Source organism: Pyrus communis, chromosome 1, assembly GCF_041283825.1.
Source record: "Pyrus communis isolate YQ-2024b chromosome 1, ASM4128382v1, whole genome shotgun sequence".
Taxonomy (NCBI): domain Eukaryota; kingdom Viridiplantae; phylum Streptophyta; class Magnoliopsida; order Rosales; family Rosaceae; genus Pyrus; species Pyrus communis.
The window spans coordinates 4,248,273-4,264,966 of record NC_142565.1 but is presented as its reverse complement, the minus strand read 5'-3'; the positions used below and the strand labels follow the sequence as shown (position 1 = coordinate 4,264,966).

The 16,694-nt window shown below is 36.1% G+C and overlaps 2 protein-coding genes and 1 long non-coding RNA gene across 5 annotated transcripts; all 3 read left to right on the top strand.

Annotated features, from left to right (window-relative positions):
* The first annotated feature begins 204 nt into the window (after nucleotides 1-204).
* On the top strand, nucleotides 205-3,395 carry LOC148699001 (uncharacterized). 2 transcript variants are annotated; one of them, XM_088678408.1, is made up of 8 exons: nucleotides 205-498; nucleotides 666-992; nucleotides 1,364-1,445; nucleotides 1,535-1,667; nucleotides 1,805-1,962; nucleotides 2,159-2,572; nucleotides 2,813-2,934; nucleotides 3,034-3,395. In XM_088678408.1, coding segments are annotated over exons 3-7 (825 nt in total). In that variant the 5' UTR covers nucleotides 205-498; nucleotides 666-992; nucleotides 1,364-1,443; the 3' UTR covers nucleotides 2,931-2,934; nucleotides 3,034-3,395. The 2 variants fall into 2 exon arrangements, with proteins under 2 accessions (XP_088534534.1, XP_088534559.1); XM_088678433.1 differs by lacking the exons at nucleotides 205-498; nucleotides 666-992 and having other exon boundaries at nucleotides 1,171-1,445.
* Nucleotides 3,396-3,875: 480 nt separating this feature from the next.
* LOC137720989 (uncharacterized) lies at nucleotides 3,876-8,682 on the top strand. Its single transcript, XM_068460119.2, has 8 exons — nucleotides 3,876-4,831; nucleotides 5,720-5,796; nucleotides 5,904-6,072; nucleotides 6,444-6,532; nucleotides 6,632-6,796; nucleotides 6,898-6,975; nucleotides 7,691-7,794; nucleotides 8,222-8,682. The coding sequence occupies exons 1-8, from the start codon at nucleotides 4,213-4,215 to the stop codon at nucleotides 8,325-8,327; spliced, it is 1,407 nt and encodes a 468-aa protein (XP_068316220.1). The 5' UTR covers nucleotides 3,876-4,212; the 3' UTR covers nucleotides 8,328-8,682.
* Nucleotides 8,683-12,264: 3,582 nt separating this feature from the next.
* LOC137720992 (uncharacterized) lies at nucleotides 12,265-16,284 on the top strand. 2 transcript variants are annotated; one of them, XR_015962143.1, is made up of 2 exons: nucleotides 12,265-12,815; nucleotides 13,635-16,284. It is a non-coding gene; the product is annotated as an uncharacterized LOC137720992 (long non-coding RNA). The 2 variants fall into 2 exon arrangements; XR_015962145.1 differs by having other exon boundaries at nucleotides 12,282-12,842.
* Nucleotides 16,285-16,694: the final 410 nt, after the last annotated feature.

Sequence of the window (16,694 nt, the reverse complement as noted above, 5' to 3'; positions counted from 1 at the left end):
TTTAACAGTTTCATTTTTTAACATGTCTAAAGTGTTTTGTAAATCTTGGTTATGATAGTTGACATATTTTCAGTTAGTTTATTTACCCACTGTGCTCATTCAATCTCTCTGTACCAAAATATAATGTTTTTCACTATTTACTTACTCATAAGTCTTTTAATTATGTTATTATTCTTTTGTTTTTTTGTTTTTTTTCTTAATATGGCATGTGATCAATTACAAAGAACAATGCGGTTGAAACATCTGCGTCAGACATTGATTGTGAACTGGTAGCCTCAAAGATTGATGCTGGTAGTTGTTACGAAATCATGAATTTTCGCACGATCAACATCAAAGGATAGTATAAAGTGGTGCCGCATGAAACCCAGGTTAAATTCACTGGTACAACATTGTTTAAAAAACTGTCTACCGTCTTTCCACCCATCCCTCGACATAGGTTTTTCCTACTAGATTTCAACATGCTCTATCCGCGTCTGAACATAGATGATATTCTTACAGGTAACATCAATACGTGTGTATTTGTCTATATATATATGTGTGTGTGTGTGTGTGTGTGTGTGTGTGTGTGTGTGTATCTACATGTTCATCAATTAAAAACATTTCTGTTATTTTTTCACTGAAATGAGTTTTGACATTATTTTTGTATTAACTTTTTAAATTGTAAGATGTGATTGGCCATATAACTGCGGTCCAGCAATTGGAATCAAAACAGATTAATCAAAGAATAGTGCAGAAGTGTGATATACACATTGAGAATATCAGGTTGTTCTTTTCTTTAACTGTTGCAATTCCAATTTGTTAATATCATTTTCTCTGTTAGGCTGGGAAGAAAATTTAGTGTTTGTTTCTCATTTGTTTTGTGCACAGAAATGAAGAATTATCTGTTACATTGTGGGCAGATATTGCAGAAGCTTTTTGTTCTTTATCAATCCACAAGTTGTCTTTGCCGATTATTGTTGTATTTACAAGTTTAAAAGTCAAGATTTACCTAGGTAAGCTCATCTAACTAATACCCATTTTTTCTGTCTTTATTTAGATATGTTCTTACATTTCTTGCTGTAAACTGTTCCACTATTTTATCATTATGGAATTTTAGTGTATTTGATTGTTACTCTTTAGGACAGAATTTTGATGTCTTATTTTGTTTCTTTCTTATTTATAAACTGTTAGAACCTGTTTGTTACAGTTTGTATTTTGTTTCTAGCATTACATGTTCAAATTATTTTACCACATTTTTATATGCATCCATTACAATATTTTCCTCACATTTAAACATCTATCATCCAATTAAAAACATTTACTCATCTATCATATTTGCTAATATTTGTTTTACAATTATGTTATTATTTTTTACCATCGACAGAGAACATCGTCTTGAATAGTACTGGCTCCTCCCTTTTTTTCATCGACCCAGACATCCCGGAGGTTAACTCATATAAATCAATGTCAGTGCACTTCTAAAATCGTCATTCCTGTTCAAACCTCTAAACATGCTAATTTTTCAAAATTTCTTATTTTCTTTTTAAACTTGCAGGTTCTCAACTTGTAAAGTCCCTGTAAAAATATTGCCTCCTTCTTCAAGGCAGGCAAATGAAGCTGAAATTCTGCGTACAGCAAGAAGAGTAACAATAGATGAGCTGGCCTTTTTGGATCCTGATTTGTATAAGGTATACAAATGATTTATGCTTTTCTATCTTTTTTTTTTTTTTTTTTTTTAAACATTTACCTTCATTTTTACATATTGAACAGAAACTAATTTTGTTGTTGCTCTTTTATGACACACGTGTCATAAAACATGTGACAGAATGATACATTCCTATGTAAAGCATCTATCAAACGTTTTGACACACGTTATGATTGGTGGTACAATGCTTGCCCTAGCTGTGCCAAACAAATGCATAAGGACCCGTCGACTGGACAACTCATCTGTCAGAAACACCCCAACCAAATTCCAATACCATGGTAACATTCAATATGCAAGTTTGTTATTTTGTCTTTTTTTACTTTTTCTACGATTTTCAATTCCATGCTGTTTCTTTCCAACTAAAAAATGACTTCAAATCTGTAACCTCTGTTCTTTAAACTTCTTTGCTCTGATTGTTAACAATGAGTTATAAACCATAAAAAAAAACTCATGGAATTCAATTTTTAAATATAGGTACAAAGTTAATTTGATTCTTGAAGACAACACTAATGAAATTAGTGCTTTGATAATTGGCAAAGGTGGAGAAAAACTCTTTGGTATGCCCTGCAAAGATTTGGTCATGAATCAGAGATCTATTGACCAACAACAACTGCCAAATGAGTTTTTGCGACTGATTGGACAAAAGAAGATTTTCCACTTGCAATTCGGAAATAGAAAAAATAGTTTCAACTCAAGTGACGTGTTGGTTTACAATGTGTCTAATGATACAGCTATAGAACCAATAACTCCACAAATCTTACCAAGAGGAGTCACAATATCTTCCATTACTGTATTATCCTTGACCTCACCACCTGAAACAAGCGGAGAATCACATAAACAAAAGAGGGAGTATGTGAGGAAAGCTCTTTTTACTGACAGTGAACAGAGGTATAGATTCAAACTCCATAGTATCATAAAATCTGATACTTTTATTTTACTTCCCTGTGTTCAAATATTCATATGTTCTGGCTATCTTGCTTTGCTTAATATATACCTGTCAAGAATCCATTTTTTTTTTTTTTTTTTTAAAGACACAATTTGAGTAAAGAGACACGAATTATAGTTAGACAACATTTTCTATGTTTTATCCAATAAAATGTGCTCATCACTCATGGTCATTTAAAACAGTGAAGCAGAAGAAATTTCAGAAGTTGACCCAAAAGAATTTGATGAAATACCTATCAAATTGCTGAAAAAAAATCCACCTCCAGCTTCTGCAAAAACAGATAGTACCTCCAAAAATTAACTGGGTCAGTATGGTTCCATTTTGCTAAATTCTTTGCTTCAAAACTGCTCAGCTGCGAACTTAATCACTATCTAAATGCCTTGCATTATTTTTCTCTATACAGGTTGGTTTCTCAATGTCAACATTGATAATGGTCCTGCTATAAGACGTTTCCTCCTCTGCTACAATATATTTTGCATCTTTTGCTACTCTGTATTAAACATTGTCCTATATCTTTGGTGGTTTGTAAATACCACTTTTTGCACAAAACTCGACAATATTTTTTGCATCTCCGTATACCAGCATTTCTTAATTTTTTGTGTACAGAAGCTGGTTTAGTTTTTAGAGCACAAAGAACAGCTAAAGTAGAATATATAGCTCTAATATTTTTTGTATCCCTGTATGAAAGTATCTGCTAATATTTTGTTTGTAAGTATGATCATCCTAATCCAAAAACACTTATAAGTGTTGTGATCTAATCATAAACTTTCATGTTTATCCCTACCTTCTCACAATTCAAGCTTTTCTCTAACTTTTCCATTTTCTTTGTTATTAATGTTATCATTGATTTGCAAATTCATTTTTCAAGTCTTTAATATAGCATTTCATTCTGCTTTAAAACCCGCAGCAACGCGCGGGTATAAATAACTAGTTGTTATCTAATCACAAACCAATGAATATACTGCACGTGCAAACCAGAATAATTTAAAGATTAATACGTGACCGAGTAATTTAGTTTAACTGAGGCTAATTGATTTGATTCGGTTAAATACTCTTTAGACATTTTATCAAAACCAAATCAAATTAGCCAACCTGATAGACCGGTCAATCCGTTTGAACTGACCGGTTCGGTTAGTTCGACCGGATTGGTACCACGCCGAAGGTGGAGCAAAGTCAACACGTTACTGCTAACGGCCAAAACAATGGCCAATGCAATGACGATGAATAAATAAATAAACAAATAAATAAAATAAAATAAATAAACAAAAAGCAAGACAGAAAAAAGAGGGGAGAGGAGGGACCAACGAGGAAGCCGACGATGCGTAGCTTACCGTTCATCTTACTCGAGCAAGAAAACGAAAGCTTTGATCCCCAAATTTTGGTTCAAGCTTTGGAATTTCCAGTCGCAGCTCTCTCAGTAAATAGGGCGGCCCCGTTCTATTCAGTCTGATCTGTCGATTTTTGACCGTTTCTTCTTCAACGGTCGGTCGTCTCTGAATCCGTCGCCGTTTCGTCGGTACAAAACCGAAAGGTTGGTTCTTCTGAAACCCCAAAGAGATTATTTTTAGGGTTTTCGGTTTTCATGGAGGTTTCTTCCGGAAGTAGTAGTCCCGCCAGTGGGGGAGCCACTGGGAATAACGGCAACAGTAACAGCAATACGTCGTCGTTTGGGTCTAGGCAATTCCCCGCCCTCCGGTTCTTCCAGTCGCCGCTCTCATTCGTATTGGATTACTCCGGAATACTCTCTCCCAGCTCTTCCCGCCGCGATTCCGATGCTCCCGTGGTCAACGCTGGAGTCGCTGCCGATTCTCGGCCACACTCCCCTACGGCCTGCACCTCCGGGTCGAGCAACACCAGGGAGGTTTCAATTCGGATTATCGGCGCCGGCGAGCAGGTGGACCGTGGGAACGGGGGTGCGACGGTGCCGGTTCAAGGGGAGGAGAATGGTGGGTCGCTGGGTAGGCTTCATTCGTTGGATAATCAGGCGGGTACGGTCAATGGAGTCGGGTCGGACGAGAGAGTCCCCTTGGTGGCTCCGTCGTCTCCGGAACACGCTGGGGATACTGGGAATGGCGCGGAGGATAGTTCTAGGGATTCTGCTTACCAGAGATATGATATTCAGCAGATAGCTAGGTGGATTGAGCAGATTCTTCCCTTTTCGTTGCTCTTGCTCGTCGTCTTCATTCGTCAGCATTTGCAAGGTACAGACTTTCACCACTTGCTTACTAACTTCAAATTTTAAGTGCCTATTGTGGGTTATTCTAGTTGTTCTTAATTTGCAATCAGCTATAATTTGCTAGGATTTTGGCTTTAGCTTTACGTCTGAATCAACTTAATGTGTAACGAAAAACTCGGCCTTTGCTCTGTAAGTGTGCAGCTGTAGTGTTTTCGGTTCTGTTTATGTTACTTTAGAGGGCCTATGCTTTGCATTCTCTAGTGTATCTTTGTTTTGCAGTTTGGATGGAGCTAGGATTTTCTTGGCCCATTTGGAGTTGAGTCACATCCATGTTCTTTGGTAACGTTAACAGTTGATGTTAAAGATAAGAAACTGTTTCTAATAGTCGGTGACATAAAATAGAAATACTAGCTTTAGGGAGCTCAGTGCTTTGTTCTTATTATCAACTATCATAGAGATGCCAATGTGAGAGACTGTACCATCGTACACGAACACTTGAAATCTTGATAGCAAGTTTTTTTTTCGCTTAATAGTTTTCAGTCCTAAGAATAACTAAGTCTGAATATTAAGCTTGTCGGGTGCTAAAAAATATCCTTTCTCATAATAGTGTGATTAAGCTGTCAATGGCATTATCTATGCAAATGAATGGCGATCACTTTTTCACCTAAATGGTTTTAATGCATTTCTCTTGCATGTTTTTTAGGCTAAAATTATTCACACACCCATTGTTACTTCTCTCACACCCTTGTTAATTTTTGGCTATCGATCTTCTTCAATTCATTTGATCCGATGACCGAAACTGAGAAGAGTGTGTGAGAAGTTAAAATGGGTGTGTGGATACTGAATAGCACTACACTTTTTTTTTATTACTGCAGTGCTGTATTCATTTGTTTATTGGGTTGTGAACTTGCAGGTTTCTTTGTCACTATATGGGTGTCAGCTGTCATGTATAGGTCAAATGATGTTGTTAAGAAGCAGACTGCTCTAAAGGTGATTTAATACATCTTTAATTCTATGAGATTTTTTGTAGATTCTTCGGCTCTAAGATATGCTCAAATGCCAGATCAAATATCTTAAACAATCATTGGTTTCTGCAGGGAGATAGAAAAATCTCAGTTCTTATAAGTATTGCTGGTGCTTTTATGCTTCATGTAGTTGGTGTTTACTGGTGGTATCGAAGTGATGATCTTCTGTACCCATTGGCAATGCTTCCTCCAAAAGCCATACCACCTTTCTGGCATGCCATATTCACCATTTTGGTAAATGGTAAGGAAACGGTCTTTTTTGCTATAATTATTTTGTGAATACAATTGTTTTACTGATATATTAGATGTAGAGAAGACGGCTGATCTGTTGCAACCGTAAGAAGAGGATGTAGTGGATGTTGGGATAGAATGACAATATGTTTTAAGTTTTGTATTGAAATCATCAACTTGTTAACTTAGAACCTATCTGTTAATGTGGGGTTGAGCAGTTGCTTTTTCTGGTTCTATATAGAATTCATGCTTCTGTCCTCTGTTTGCCCCTTTAATGTTGCTGTTTATTTGCGCTATGCCACTGGCCCACTGCTATTGTAGTGCAATGCTTGCCATTCTTTGAATTTGTGGGAGAGTTTCTCTAAATTCTATTACTTTCAGATACCATGGTGAGGCAGGCAGGGATGGCCTTCAAGTGTTTGTTGCTTATATACTACAAGAATGGCAGAGGCCATAATTATCGTCGGCAGGTGATATGATGCTGAGACTATGAATTTCCATAATCATATCATCTTCAAGTATCTCATAATTTGGAATTACTCTCTGAACGTTGCTATCTCATTTTGAAGGGTCAAATGTTAACTGTAGTTGAGTATTCACTGTTGCTGTACCGGGCCTTGTTACCAACACCTGTTTGGTACAGATTTTTCCTCAACAAAGACAATGGGAGCCTCTTCTCCTCACTTACGACGGGATTATATTTAACTTTTAAGCTAACATCTGTTGTTGAGAAGGTAAGCCTATAAATAGTAAGCTGTTGTACTGGAAGATAATTATATACTCTGTGGCACTTGAATTCAATCTATTAGTTATATTTTGTTATATTGCCTTTTAGGTCCAATCCTTTTTTGCTTCCATAAGAGCATTGTCACGAAAGGATATCCATTATGGGTCTCATGCAACATTAGAAGAGGTATGACATCGAACTGAATTATTTGATTTACTTTGGATTCTGGAAAGGGTTGAGATCACTTTTTTTTTTCCTTGACGAGTTTAGCCTCAAGTTATTATCCTTCATTACCCAAGGAAAAACAAGCTCTACCCATCCTTTATGTATCCTTGTTTAATGTTAATCTTTGACATACTACTCTTGGTTTGTATTGTCCTGATACCAAAGTAGAATCTTGTTAGTAACATAAATTTTGAAGTTTTTATAAGTTCTAATCTTTTATTTATAAGTAACATCTTCCTGCCTTTTGGGAGTGGTGTGCCTTATCCTTAAGTTTCTTGGTTAACTTGTTTACTGGAACAACTTTGAGGCTTCTTTCCTAGCTCAAATCAAAACATTGATATCTCTTTTCATGCTAAGAGTTCATCTAACAAGCAATGATGATGATTTTCCATGTATGTGCACATATGTTTTTATGCATGCAAGCATGTCTATGGAATGGCCAGTTATAGCTTAACATTTGTCACCTAGAAAGGTGGGTAATTGTTCTCGTCCCCTAGGAGACACTTTGGTTAGAACTTGGGAGTTGTTTTCTCCCTAGGTCCGTAGTTTCAAGTCTGGTTCCTCCCTTGCTTCTGCATGCATTAAAGCATGTTTAGTGTTACGTAGTGAATACTGTTATTGTTTTTCTGCCTAGGCTGTTACTTACGCATTCTAGCTCACACGTGTATTGAATCAGGTAAATACAGCGGGAGACCTTTGCGCCATTTGCCAGGAGAAGATGCATGCTCCGATTCTGTTGCGCTGTAAACATATTTTCTGCGAGGATTGTGTCTCTGAATGGTTAGCTTATTTTCCTTATGTTTCTCATCAAGTTTTAAAATCAATGATCGCGATAGTATATCAGAAATATTGGAATGTGAGTTTCTTATGGTTTGTCTTGTAATGATTCGTGCCTGTTGTTTATAAGTATTAATGATGAGCCAAATAACTCTCTTTAAAATGGTCATGGCCTTGGAACAAAATTCTGCCTGCGGCAAGTTTTGCTTCGCGCCAAGTAGTAGGGACCCATCTATTTGCTAGTTGGGTCAACTGCATGACACTTTTTGTGGATGTTGTTGCTTTGTAATTAAACTAGAATCCTACTAGGTCACTACTGGCTGCGGCTTGATATTTTTTATGTTTCAACTGTTTTACAATGTCGTAGTGCTTCGCTTATGTTCACCTTTTAACCCTTTCAACTAACTAACAACTACTTACCTTTCTTCAGGTTTGAGAGAGAAAGAACTTGCCCGCTATGCAGGTCAGTAGTAAAACCTGCAGATTTGCGAACATTTGGGGACGGATCAACGAGTTTATTTTTCCAGTTTTTCTGAACTCCGAGTGTTCTACGTGTGGAGCGTAGATATATGAGCAGCATTCTTGAGACGGTCTCGCTTTGGTTTTGTTATATAGGCAAAAATGAAAGTATGTCTGATAGCATTTTATCATCATTAGGTTGCCTCCAGGTAATCAGATGGAAGGTATAACTAGAGGAGACGAGATGCGGATCGATATTATGTCAATATGTTGCAATCATGAGGTCATCCATGATCCGAATGGATGATGAAAAACAGTAGATGCAAAACCGTGACCTCTGATAACCAGGGGACCTCTTTTCATGTGTTATCTCCTTTGTACAGATACAACTCTCCTCTCTCTTCACTAATAATTACAAGTCATTCTCATGCATCTCTCTTCTCTAAGTGGAGAGGATTTTGGGTGCAAAAACAACTCGACTGTCTAATCGCGAACACAAAATACCTCACCTACCTTGTATTTTGGTCGCACTCGACTCCTGTTTCCCGTAACTGCGGACTAAAGAATTCTTCCTGTTACGAGAAACTGATTAGGGGTTTTATACAAAGGTGAAGTGATGAACAGCCGAGGCACTTGCCCTATTTCCGATGTGAGATTAGCAAGTAACAAAAGATCAAGGTTAAATGAGTTAGAAATAATCTAAAAGAATGTTGCTTGACAAAAAAGGGAAAACAAAAATTATTGGAGTATGAAATGCACTCCTTACATAACCTTTACAAGGGCATAAATAAAAGAGTTACTAATCCCTTCATATGTTTACATACTTTGAATGGGTGAAGTTATGAATCCGCAAAAGAAGAAATGAGAATAAGATCAAGAAGCCTCCCAGTTAATATGATCTTTTATTTATATTGCATTGGAATATGGATTTGAAGTGGATTTGTAGCAGAAATCCACACCCTTTTTATATATTCCATATGTTAGTAAATTTAAGATAATTAGAACGTGAAATAATTATAATACTCATGTTTTAGTAAATGAGGAAAAATCAAGAATCAGAACGACCGATATCATTTCACGTAAGTGAACATGATATTGCATAATCCTTTCAAAACCCTCCATTTAATTATCTGTAAGGCTCATTTCTAACTATTGTCCAATTGCCTTGCTATTTGAAAATTCCTGATCCAAACATGCCATTACACTTCATGACGTAGCTGCATGCCACGAAATGCAATATATAAGAAGCCTAAGTGATCCATTAGCTTTTACATTCAAAGTAAATAAACTTTTTAAGGTGGTTTTTTTTATTTTTTATTTTTTTATTTTATGAGTGACATGAATCTAACAAGGATAATGCAGGATCCAGAATTGTTGGTGGTCCAATGACATAACCTGGCTTGCTGTTGCTGCTCCCCACACTATATGGCTCCAGAATTGTGGAATCAAAGTAGTACCATCGTCGTCATCGGTCCAATCTTCATGTCATTTTTAAGTGCTGAAAAAAGTAATACAAAAACGGCTCATGCATTCACACATTTGGTCAATAATCCAATATTTTACTTGTTCACTTTCCTTATGCTACTCAAATAGTTTCAGTCTTTTGGGACCACAATTTGGCAAAACCCTTTATTTGTTTTTGCATAATGGATCTTTGGCTGAGGAGTTGACTCCTATAATTTGCATCAATTGGTTATTTTTTTGGCTTCTTGGGCATTGGAAGTTTCTGACTGCTATCAGTTTATTACAATATTTCCCCTTCATGTTTACCAGCAATAGAGCCTTCGAAGAATCTTTGGACCAGCAGGCTAGGGTTTCCCCAACATCTTTACTAATAAGCATCTATTTCCTTATTGTACATGTAACTTGATAGGCCTACTTGAGAGTTTTTTTAGAATGGTTAATGATGTGTTTGAAATTGCTTCTGAAAGGATTAAAAGTTTTTTCTTTTACAACTAATTAAAAACACTTCTGATTACATCTAACATAAAACTTAAAGAGCTATAGTTTGTAGAAGCGTTTTCTAGAAAAACACTAGCTAGACTTAAACATGTTCAAATTTTAAACACTTTTAGCATAAACGTTTTTGAACAAAAGTGCTTTCTACATAAAATAGTCATAGACTCTTGTGCTTCTAAAAAATCAAAAGTGCTTTTTGGATATCAAAAACACTTTTATATATAATAGCGTTTGATATAGAAAAGTACAATGCTTTTATGTGAAACACAGTGTTTCTTACAAAAGTTTCAATATGTTTCTAATAAAACCGATTCTAACAAAACCCTAAAACATCAGCACCCGCAAACATTCTCGTTGTAATTTGATTTCTAGTTGGCCATGACACTAAAACCAGACTGAAAATTGAGACCATCTGGTCTTTTGGTGGTGGCTACGATAACGCAGGACTGACAGTCGTTCAGCAATTGATTTGATTCTTGCGCACTTCCCCATTGAGCAACGAGTGTGTGTAGATTTTATGCCATGGTGAAAAATCGGAATATTGCAGTCTCTCAGAGGCTCAGACATTGTATACAATATGATGATGGCAAACAAGACTGGCTAAAAAAATGCACAGATGCCCGTCTGGTTTCCACAATCAGAGAACCGACTGAATTTGTGCATTCCCTCCTTAACACCCAATACAATCAGAATCTGGAACTGTAGCTATAGCTAGGTCCGAACTCGATGACGGAATAGCTGTGCTAGGCAAGGGCTATGGCTGTCATGTAAATTTGTCCATTTTTTTCAAAAAATTTCATCCCAAAGAAACAGTACCTATGGTGAAAAAATTGTTAACAATGGTGAAAAAATTGTTAACAATGATAGCGTTTCTCGTACATCACGTGAAACAGGATGATAGTAAACCTGTCTCGGTAGAAAACGATATAAAGGACATGGACGTGACTTATGAATTTGTTTGTGTCTTTTGTGCGTACATACCAACCCTAAAACTGAAAGGATGCCCCCCTACTGGCTACTACTGCCACTGTGGTGTTTACTGTTTAGAAACAGAACAATTTACATCCTTCATTGATTGCTCGCAGAGGCTTTGAAAAGAAAACCCCAAGTGGTAGCTACAGTGGGAGTGGGACTGTGATAGTGTGCACGCAGTAGGCTCTCAGAGAGAGACGTGGGTTGTCGGTTGTCCACATTCCATAACATTTTTTTGGGTTAATTGTATTTTACACAAGAAGTTTGGGAGTCATTTGTAAAATCCGCTACGGGTTTTCAATTTTTGCATAATTTAATTTAACCTTTTTGTCAATTTTACCGTCTAATTAAACTTTAAGTGTTAATGTAGCATAGACTTAATGCACATTTTAAGCAGGTGTTGACCATCAATTTTAGTGTTTAGTACTTTACTCTTTTAATCATTTTATGAAATTGATAGTTAACGTGTGCTTTAAATGTGAGCTAAGTCTATGTCATACTAGCATTTAACGTCTGATTAGTTTGTGAAATTGACGGAGATGTTAAATTAGTGCAATTCAGAAACCACGTAGTGTGATATAATGTAAAAATTAAAACCACGTGTTTCATTTTGCAAACGACATCCAAATGTGTAACATATAGTTAACCCTATTTTTACCATATTTTATTGTCTTTCCTCAAATAAATTGCTTTGTATAAGATGAAGCTTTACTGCAGTGGTGGAAAGTAAATGTATATGGGAAAAAGATCATTTCCGGATTTTTCCCTCCAAAGCTCAAGGATCAAGTGATCTGGATCTTTAAAATTTGATTCCACTGCCAAAAATTATTATAGCTTTTAAAAGTTTTTGCTAACTTCTCTGTTTTTAACCGTTTGATAAAGATCCAGATCACTTGATCGCTGAATTTTGGAAGGAAAGATCCGAAGATGATCTCCTTCTATGTATATGTAGTGGAAATCACATTTGTGTTGATTTTTTGGGTCAAATTAGGATTGATGTATGTTATGTACCATGATGACAAAATGCTACAGTACCAACCCCAAACTCATATCTAATCCATGTATATATGTGTGTGTGTGTGTGTGTGTGTGTATTATTCTCCTTTGTTTGCGTCAGCCAAAGTGTTGTTTACATGTGCGTGTTGGGGTGGGTGAGTGTGACCGTGTGTGCGTTTGAGAGAGAGAGAGAGAGAATGAGAGAGAGGAGAGACTGCTTAGTATTATCTCTCACAAATCCTTTCTTGGTTATCTTCGTGATTATCTTATGGTGAAAAATCTCCTGAAAGAAGAAAGGTGACCACCCTCTCTCCTCTCTCGCCTGCGTTAGATTTGCTTAGATCTTGAGTCGCTTTCCTGTGTCTGACTCTCATATGGCCATGGCGACAATGACCCATCATTTGCTTTTGCCTTGGACATATTAAAACTCTCTCTCTCTCTCTTCTCTGCAAATCCCTTTTCTTCTTCACCTGCCAGGAAAATAAATATGGATTAGGGTTTTGAACAACGCCTCTAATTACTTAGATTCTAGGGTTTCGTAGTAGTCTCTTCCACTATTTTGTGCACTGTTTGTGGATCCTATATTCTGCATATATGGAATACTACTAGCTGCTTGGAAGTTTCATCACAAGTCAATGGTTTCTTTCCTCTCTCTCTATATATTGGTACTTATGTAGTTTTTATTGGGATTGGGGGGGTTTTACTCTCTCTTCTAGCTGCAGTACTTTGGTCTGATTTTGTATTTGGTCATTTGAATTTTGTTTAAATTGATTTAGTCTGAAGCAGAAAATGGGTTTTATTTGTAAGATTTAAGTCTGTTTATATTACTATTAGCCTCTTCTTTTAAGCGATATAGTGTTCTCGTATGATTAGGCCTCTTTGTATTTCAGTTTGCTAAAGATTCACTTGTTAGCTTAGCCTCCTCAAAGAACCAATTTTTTTTTCAACTGTAAAAAAATATGCCATCTTTTATTTAAATTCACTTAACGAGTTATTTTGTAACTGTAAATTTATATGCTCGTGATGAAACTTGGGTTCTTATCAGTAAACTACTCTAGATTTCTGAAATAGACAGTCTTAATTTATTTTAGCCGTCTGGGATTCATGAGAATCTGAGACAAACATAACTTTAAATTGTGCGTGTTTGACCTACTCAATGAATTAGAAAATTTTGTGGGTAGTGATAAATAGCCATATTTGGGAATGAGAAAAGAATTCGCACTTTCTAAGTCTATATATCTTTACCTATTTAGATCTTCCCTTTTCCCCCTAAGAATCCATGGAAAGGATTAGGGTTGCTCTTAATTAAGCTAAGCCTTGGGCATTTTTTTAATGGAAACAGCTCTCGATATAATGAAATAGCAAGCTAGCCATCTTCCATATGAAAATTTGACTAAACGAACTCAAATCTCTTTTTTGGACTAAGAATTCAATATGTGTTTGTTTTTAATTTGCAGATGCTGATGTTGGTTTCATTGATTTGAGTGCTTCGTAGTGAAAGTGGTGCACAGTAGCACTAGTTGCAGTTACATGGTGGGTTTAATTTCCATGAGCTTAATTTATTGGTTTCTATGAATGTCAGAAAGCAACTTACCGTACGACGGATTGAAGGAGTGAATGTGTAGGCCAGTAGAAATTAAAATGTTGCATGGTGGGTTTTGCTTTATTAATTGATACAAAATTACTATGCAATACATCAATTAGGTCTAAAGTTACATGGTGAATAATGAAGAAATGGTGAGAGAGAGCTTTCCTCAGTCCACACATGGATAGGATTTGATAGGGTTGTCGAAGTAGCTGCCGACTCATTCACTCAAGCACTCAGTAGAGATTAAAGGAGTATCCGGCTTGTCTTATTACTTTCCTTCATTCCTGCTGCACATACATATGTTGCTCTCAGATGTGGCACTTCCGGACCGGACTAGAAGCGACTGCAGATGGACCGTCATCGGATGTGGGACTTGTGCCTTTCCGAAATCATCAGACAATTTGCTACTGTGGTTGTGTGAATGATGCGGGAGATATTTTACATCCCTCTTTCTCTGCGCTTGGACTGAAGGGAGCTCCTCCTTTCCATTCTCTCCACTTTTCTCCATACTTTAGTTAAGGTTTAGCTGCCAAAATTTTATTTAGTTTCATATGCTTATATATCAGTTAAAAGAGTTGATCATTATCATCGTCATTCTTTCCCATATCTTACGTGCTTAAGTTAAGTGATGATTAACCATTTGATATTCTCTCGCAAGAAACACTGTTAGCAACTGTCAATCTGACCCGTAGATTAGGTGGTCTCTTGTTGAAAAGTGTTGTAGTTCAAATTTATACTTTGGCAAGTAAATTGTTGGATGTATGCAGGAGGCAGATTCTCTGCCTTCTTACTTTCCGTGCCCTCCTGTGCTTTCTATTTGTGTGGTCACGGTTAAACCACGTCAACATTTTATATTACTATTTATTTTTATCTTATTATCTCTATAAAAAAATAATATAAAATGTTGACATAGTTTAACCGTAACCACACAAAATAGGAGCACATGAAAAATGAGAAGGTAGAGAATCTGCCTCCATGTATACATGCACTTGTTTTGTTTCAATAGTAAAAAGCCCGTCCTGAATTTTGGACTGGGATCACCTAATCCCAGCTTTTAGAGCAAACTAAGCAAAGCATCCTATCCTTTCATTTTTATCTTGCTTTGTTTTGCGTGAGAATTTTTAAATATTTAAATTTATTTTTGGCCATAGTATCAAAAATGAAAGAATGAGATGTTTTGCTTAGTTTGCTTTGGAGGGTAAGATCCGGAGACGATCCCAGTTACTGAACTTCATGGGTTCTACTTTCTAGTAGGTGTACTCTAGCTAGGACTAATGACCATGCATACGAAGAAGGGACCTACGTCGAGTGCCTTCTCTTGTCCATTGAGTTGATCACAGCTTTCCCATTGTCCTCCTGTAATCAGTTTACCCAGTCCCCTTCATTTCCTCTACTTTTTTCACCCGACAAGAAAATCTTGGTCAGGTGCTTTCATCTCTTTTTACCTTCCCATTTTTCTAGATAATGTTTTCAGTCAGTAACTTTTCCCTTTTCCTCATGTACTTCAAAGTTCAAATCATGTGCATGCCGTGCCAGTAACATGCAGCAGCATCAAGTACCATGCTTGCACTCACCATTCATAACATTTCACTGAAAATTTTCCATGAAACTGTGCTCTTTTTCTAAGGTTACAAGAAACTGCGTTTTCTGCAATATTGGCCAAGCATTGCTCTGCTTATTTGTGTCTCTCTGTGTGTAGGTATATACGTATTTTATATATATATATGTATATTTGAGGCAGAAGGCCTCGGTTCTCATTCTTGCATTGCATGTGTTCATCGAAAGGCGTACCTTTTGTCACATTTTTAACTTCATCTGGAGTTGAGCTGTCCGGTCTTCTATGCTGTCTTGTCTTTTGATGATTTATTATTACTTTTTAATTACAGCGATTTATCTAGTAATATCAGATGCTTAATCCGTACTTAACCAGATACTTTAAAAATAATTGCCATATTTGTGGAACAAGTAAGGAAATTAAAGCCGGCATTTTATATATTCGAATCAAAGCTTTCTTGGAGTTGGGTCTGTTTTTTTTAGTTATTTCTGGAACTGGACGGTGAGTGGTGTTTAAAGTTTGATTATGTGGCGATGTGATGACTGTATATTTCCATATTTGGAACGAATGGAGTTCATTCCTTAAGTCCTCTTTTGGAAATCAGCATTCGTTTTAAGGAAAATTGCAGAGACAAGCTTGGAGTGCGTCCACTAGTATCTGTAGAATGTGCTGCAGACTGAACTAGGTTGTTTTATCATTGTGATCCCTTTATTATTTATTTTTCTTTTCAGGAGTTTCAAGTTCCAATGTGGTTGATGCAGCTCCAGTACCGTACTTCATTAGGATCAAGTTCAAATTTATTGTTTTATTATTGACTATAATTTAAGTTTTGTAAGAAATGTTAAGGAGATTTTTTTCAATAGTGAAATACTTCATGGACTCTTCGTAATCTTATAATATAATATTAATTTCGTGGTAACATTATAAAATATTGTGCTCAAAATATGAGTTGGTAGAGCGTCAATTTAGAGTCTCCTTAACAATAGTCATTTTGCAAATCATATGATGTGGTTGTTGATGATTGAATTATTACTTAAGTTTTGATTAACATGCTTATTTTATATTTGTGACTTATAATATGGTTTACAAATTTGGTTTGAAAAATAATCAAAACTCTTATTATTTTCACCGTTTACACCATTCTTTTTGTGTGTGTGTGTGTGTGTGTTTTTTTTTTTTTTTTTTTGAGTAATGATAAATGACCAATATTTGCTGGTGGTAATTCAATTATAAAGCAGTTGTTAAGAACATAGAATTTTTAGGTTTTGGTGTTTAGAAAGAATATTAAATGATGAAAATAGAAAATATAATTTTAACAACAGTATTGCTTGTCTATTTATTTAGAGGCTAACTACATCTCCTCCCTCTTAGACT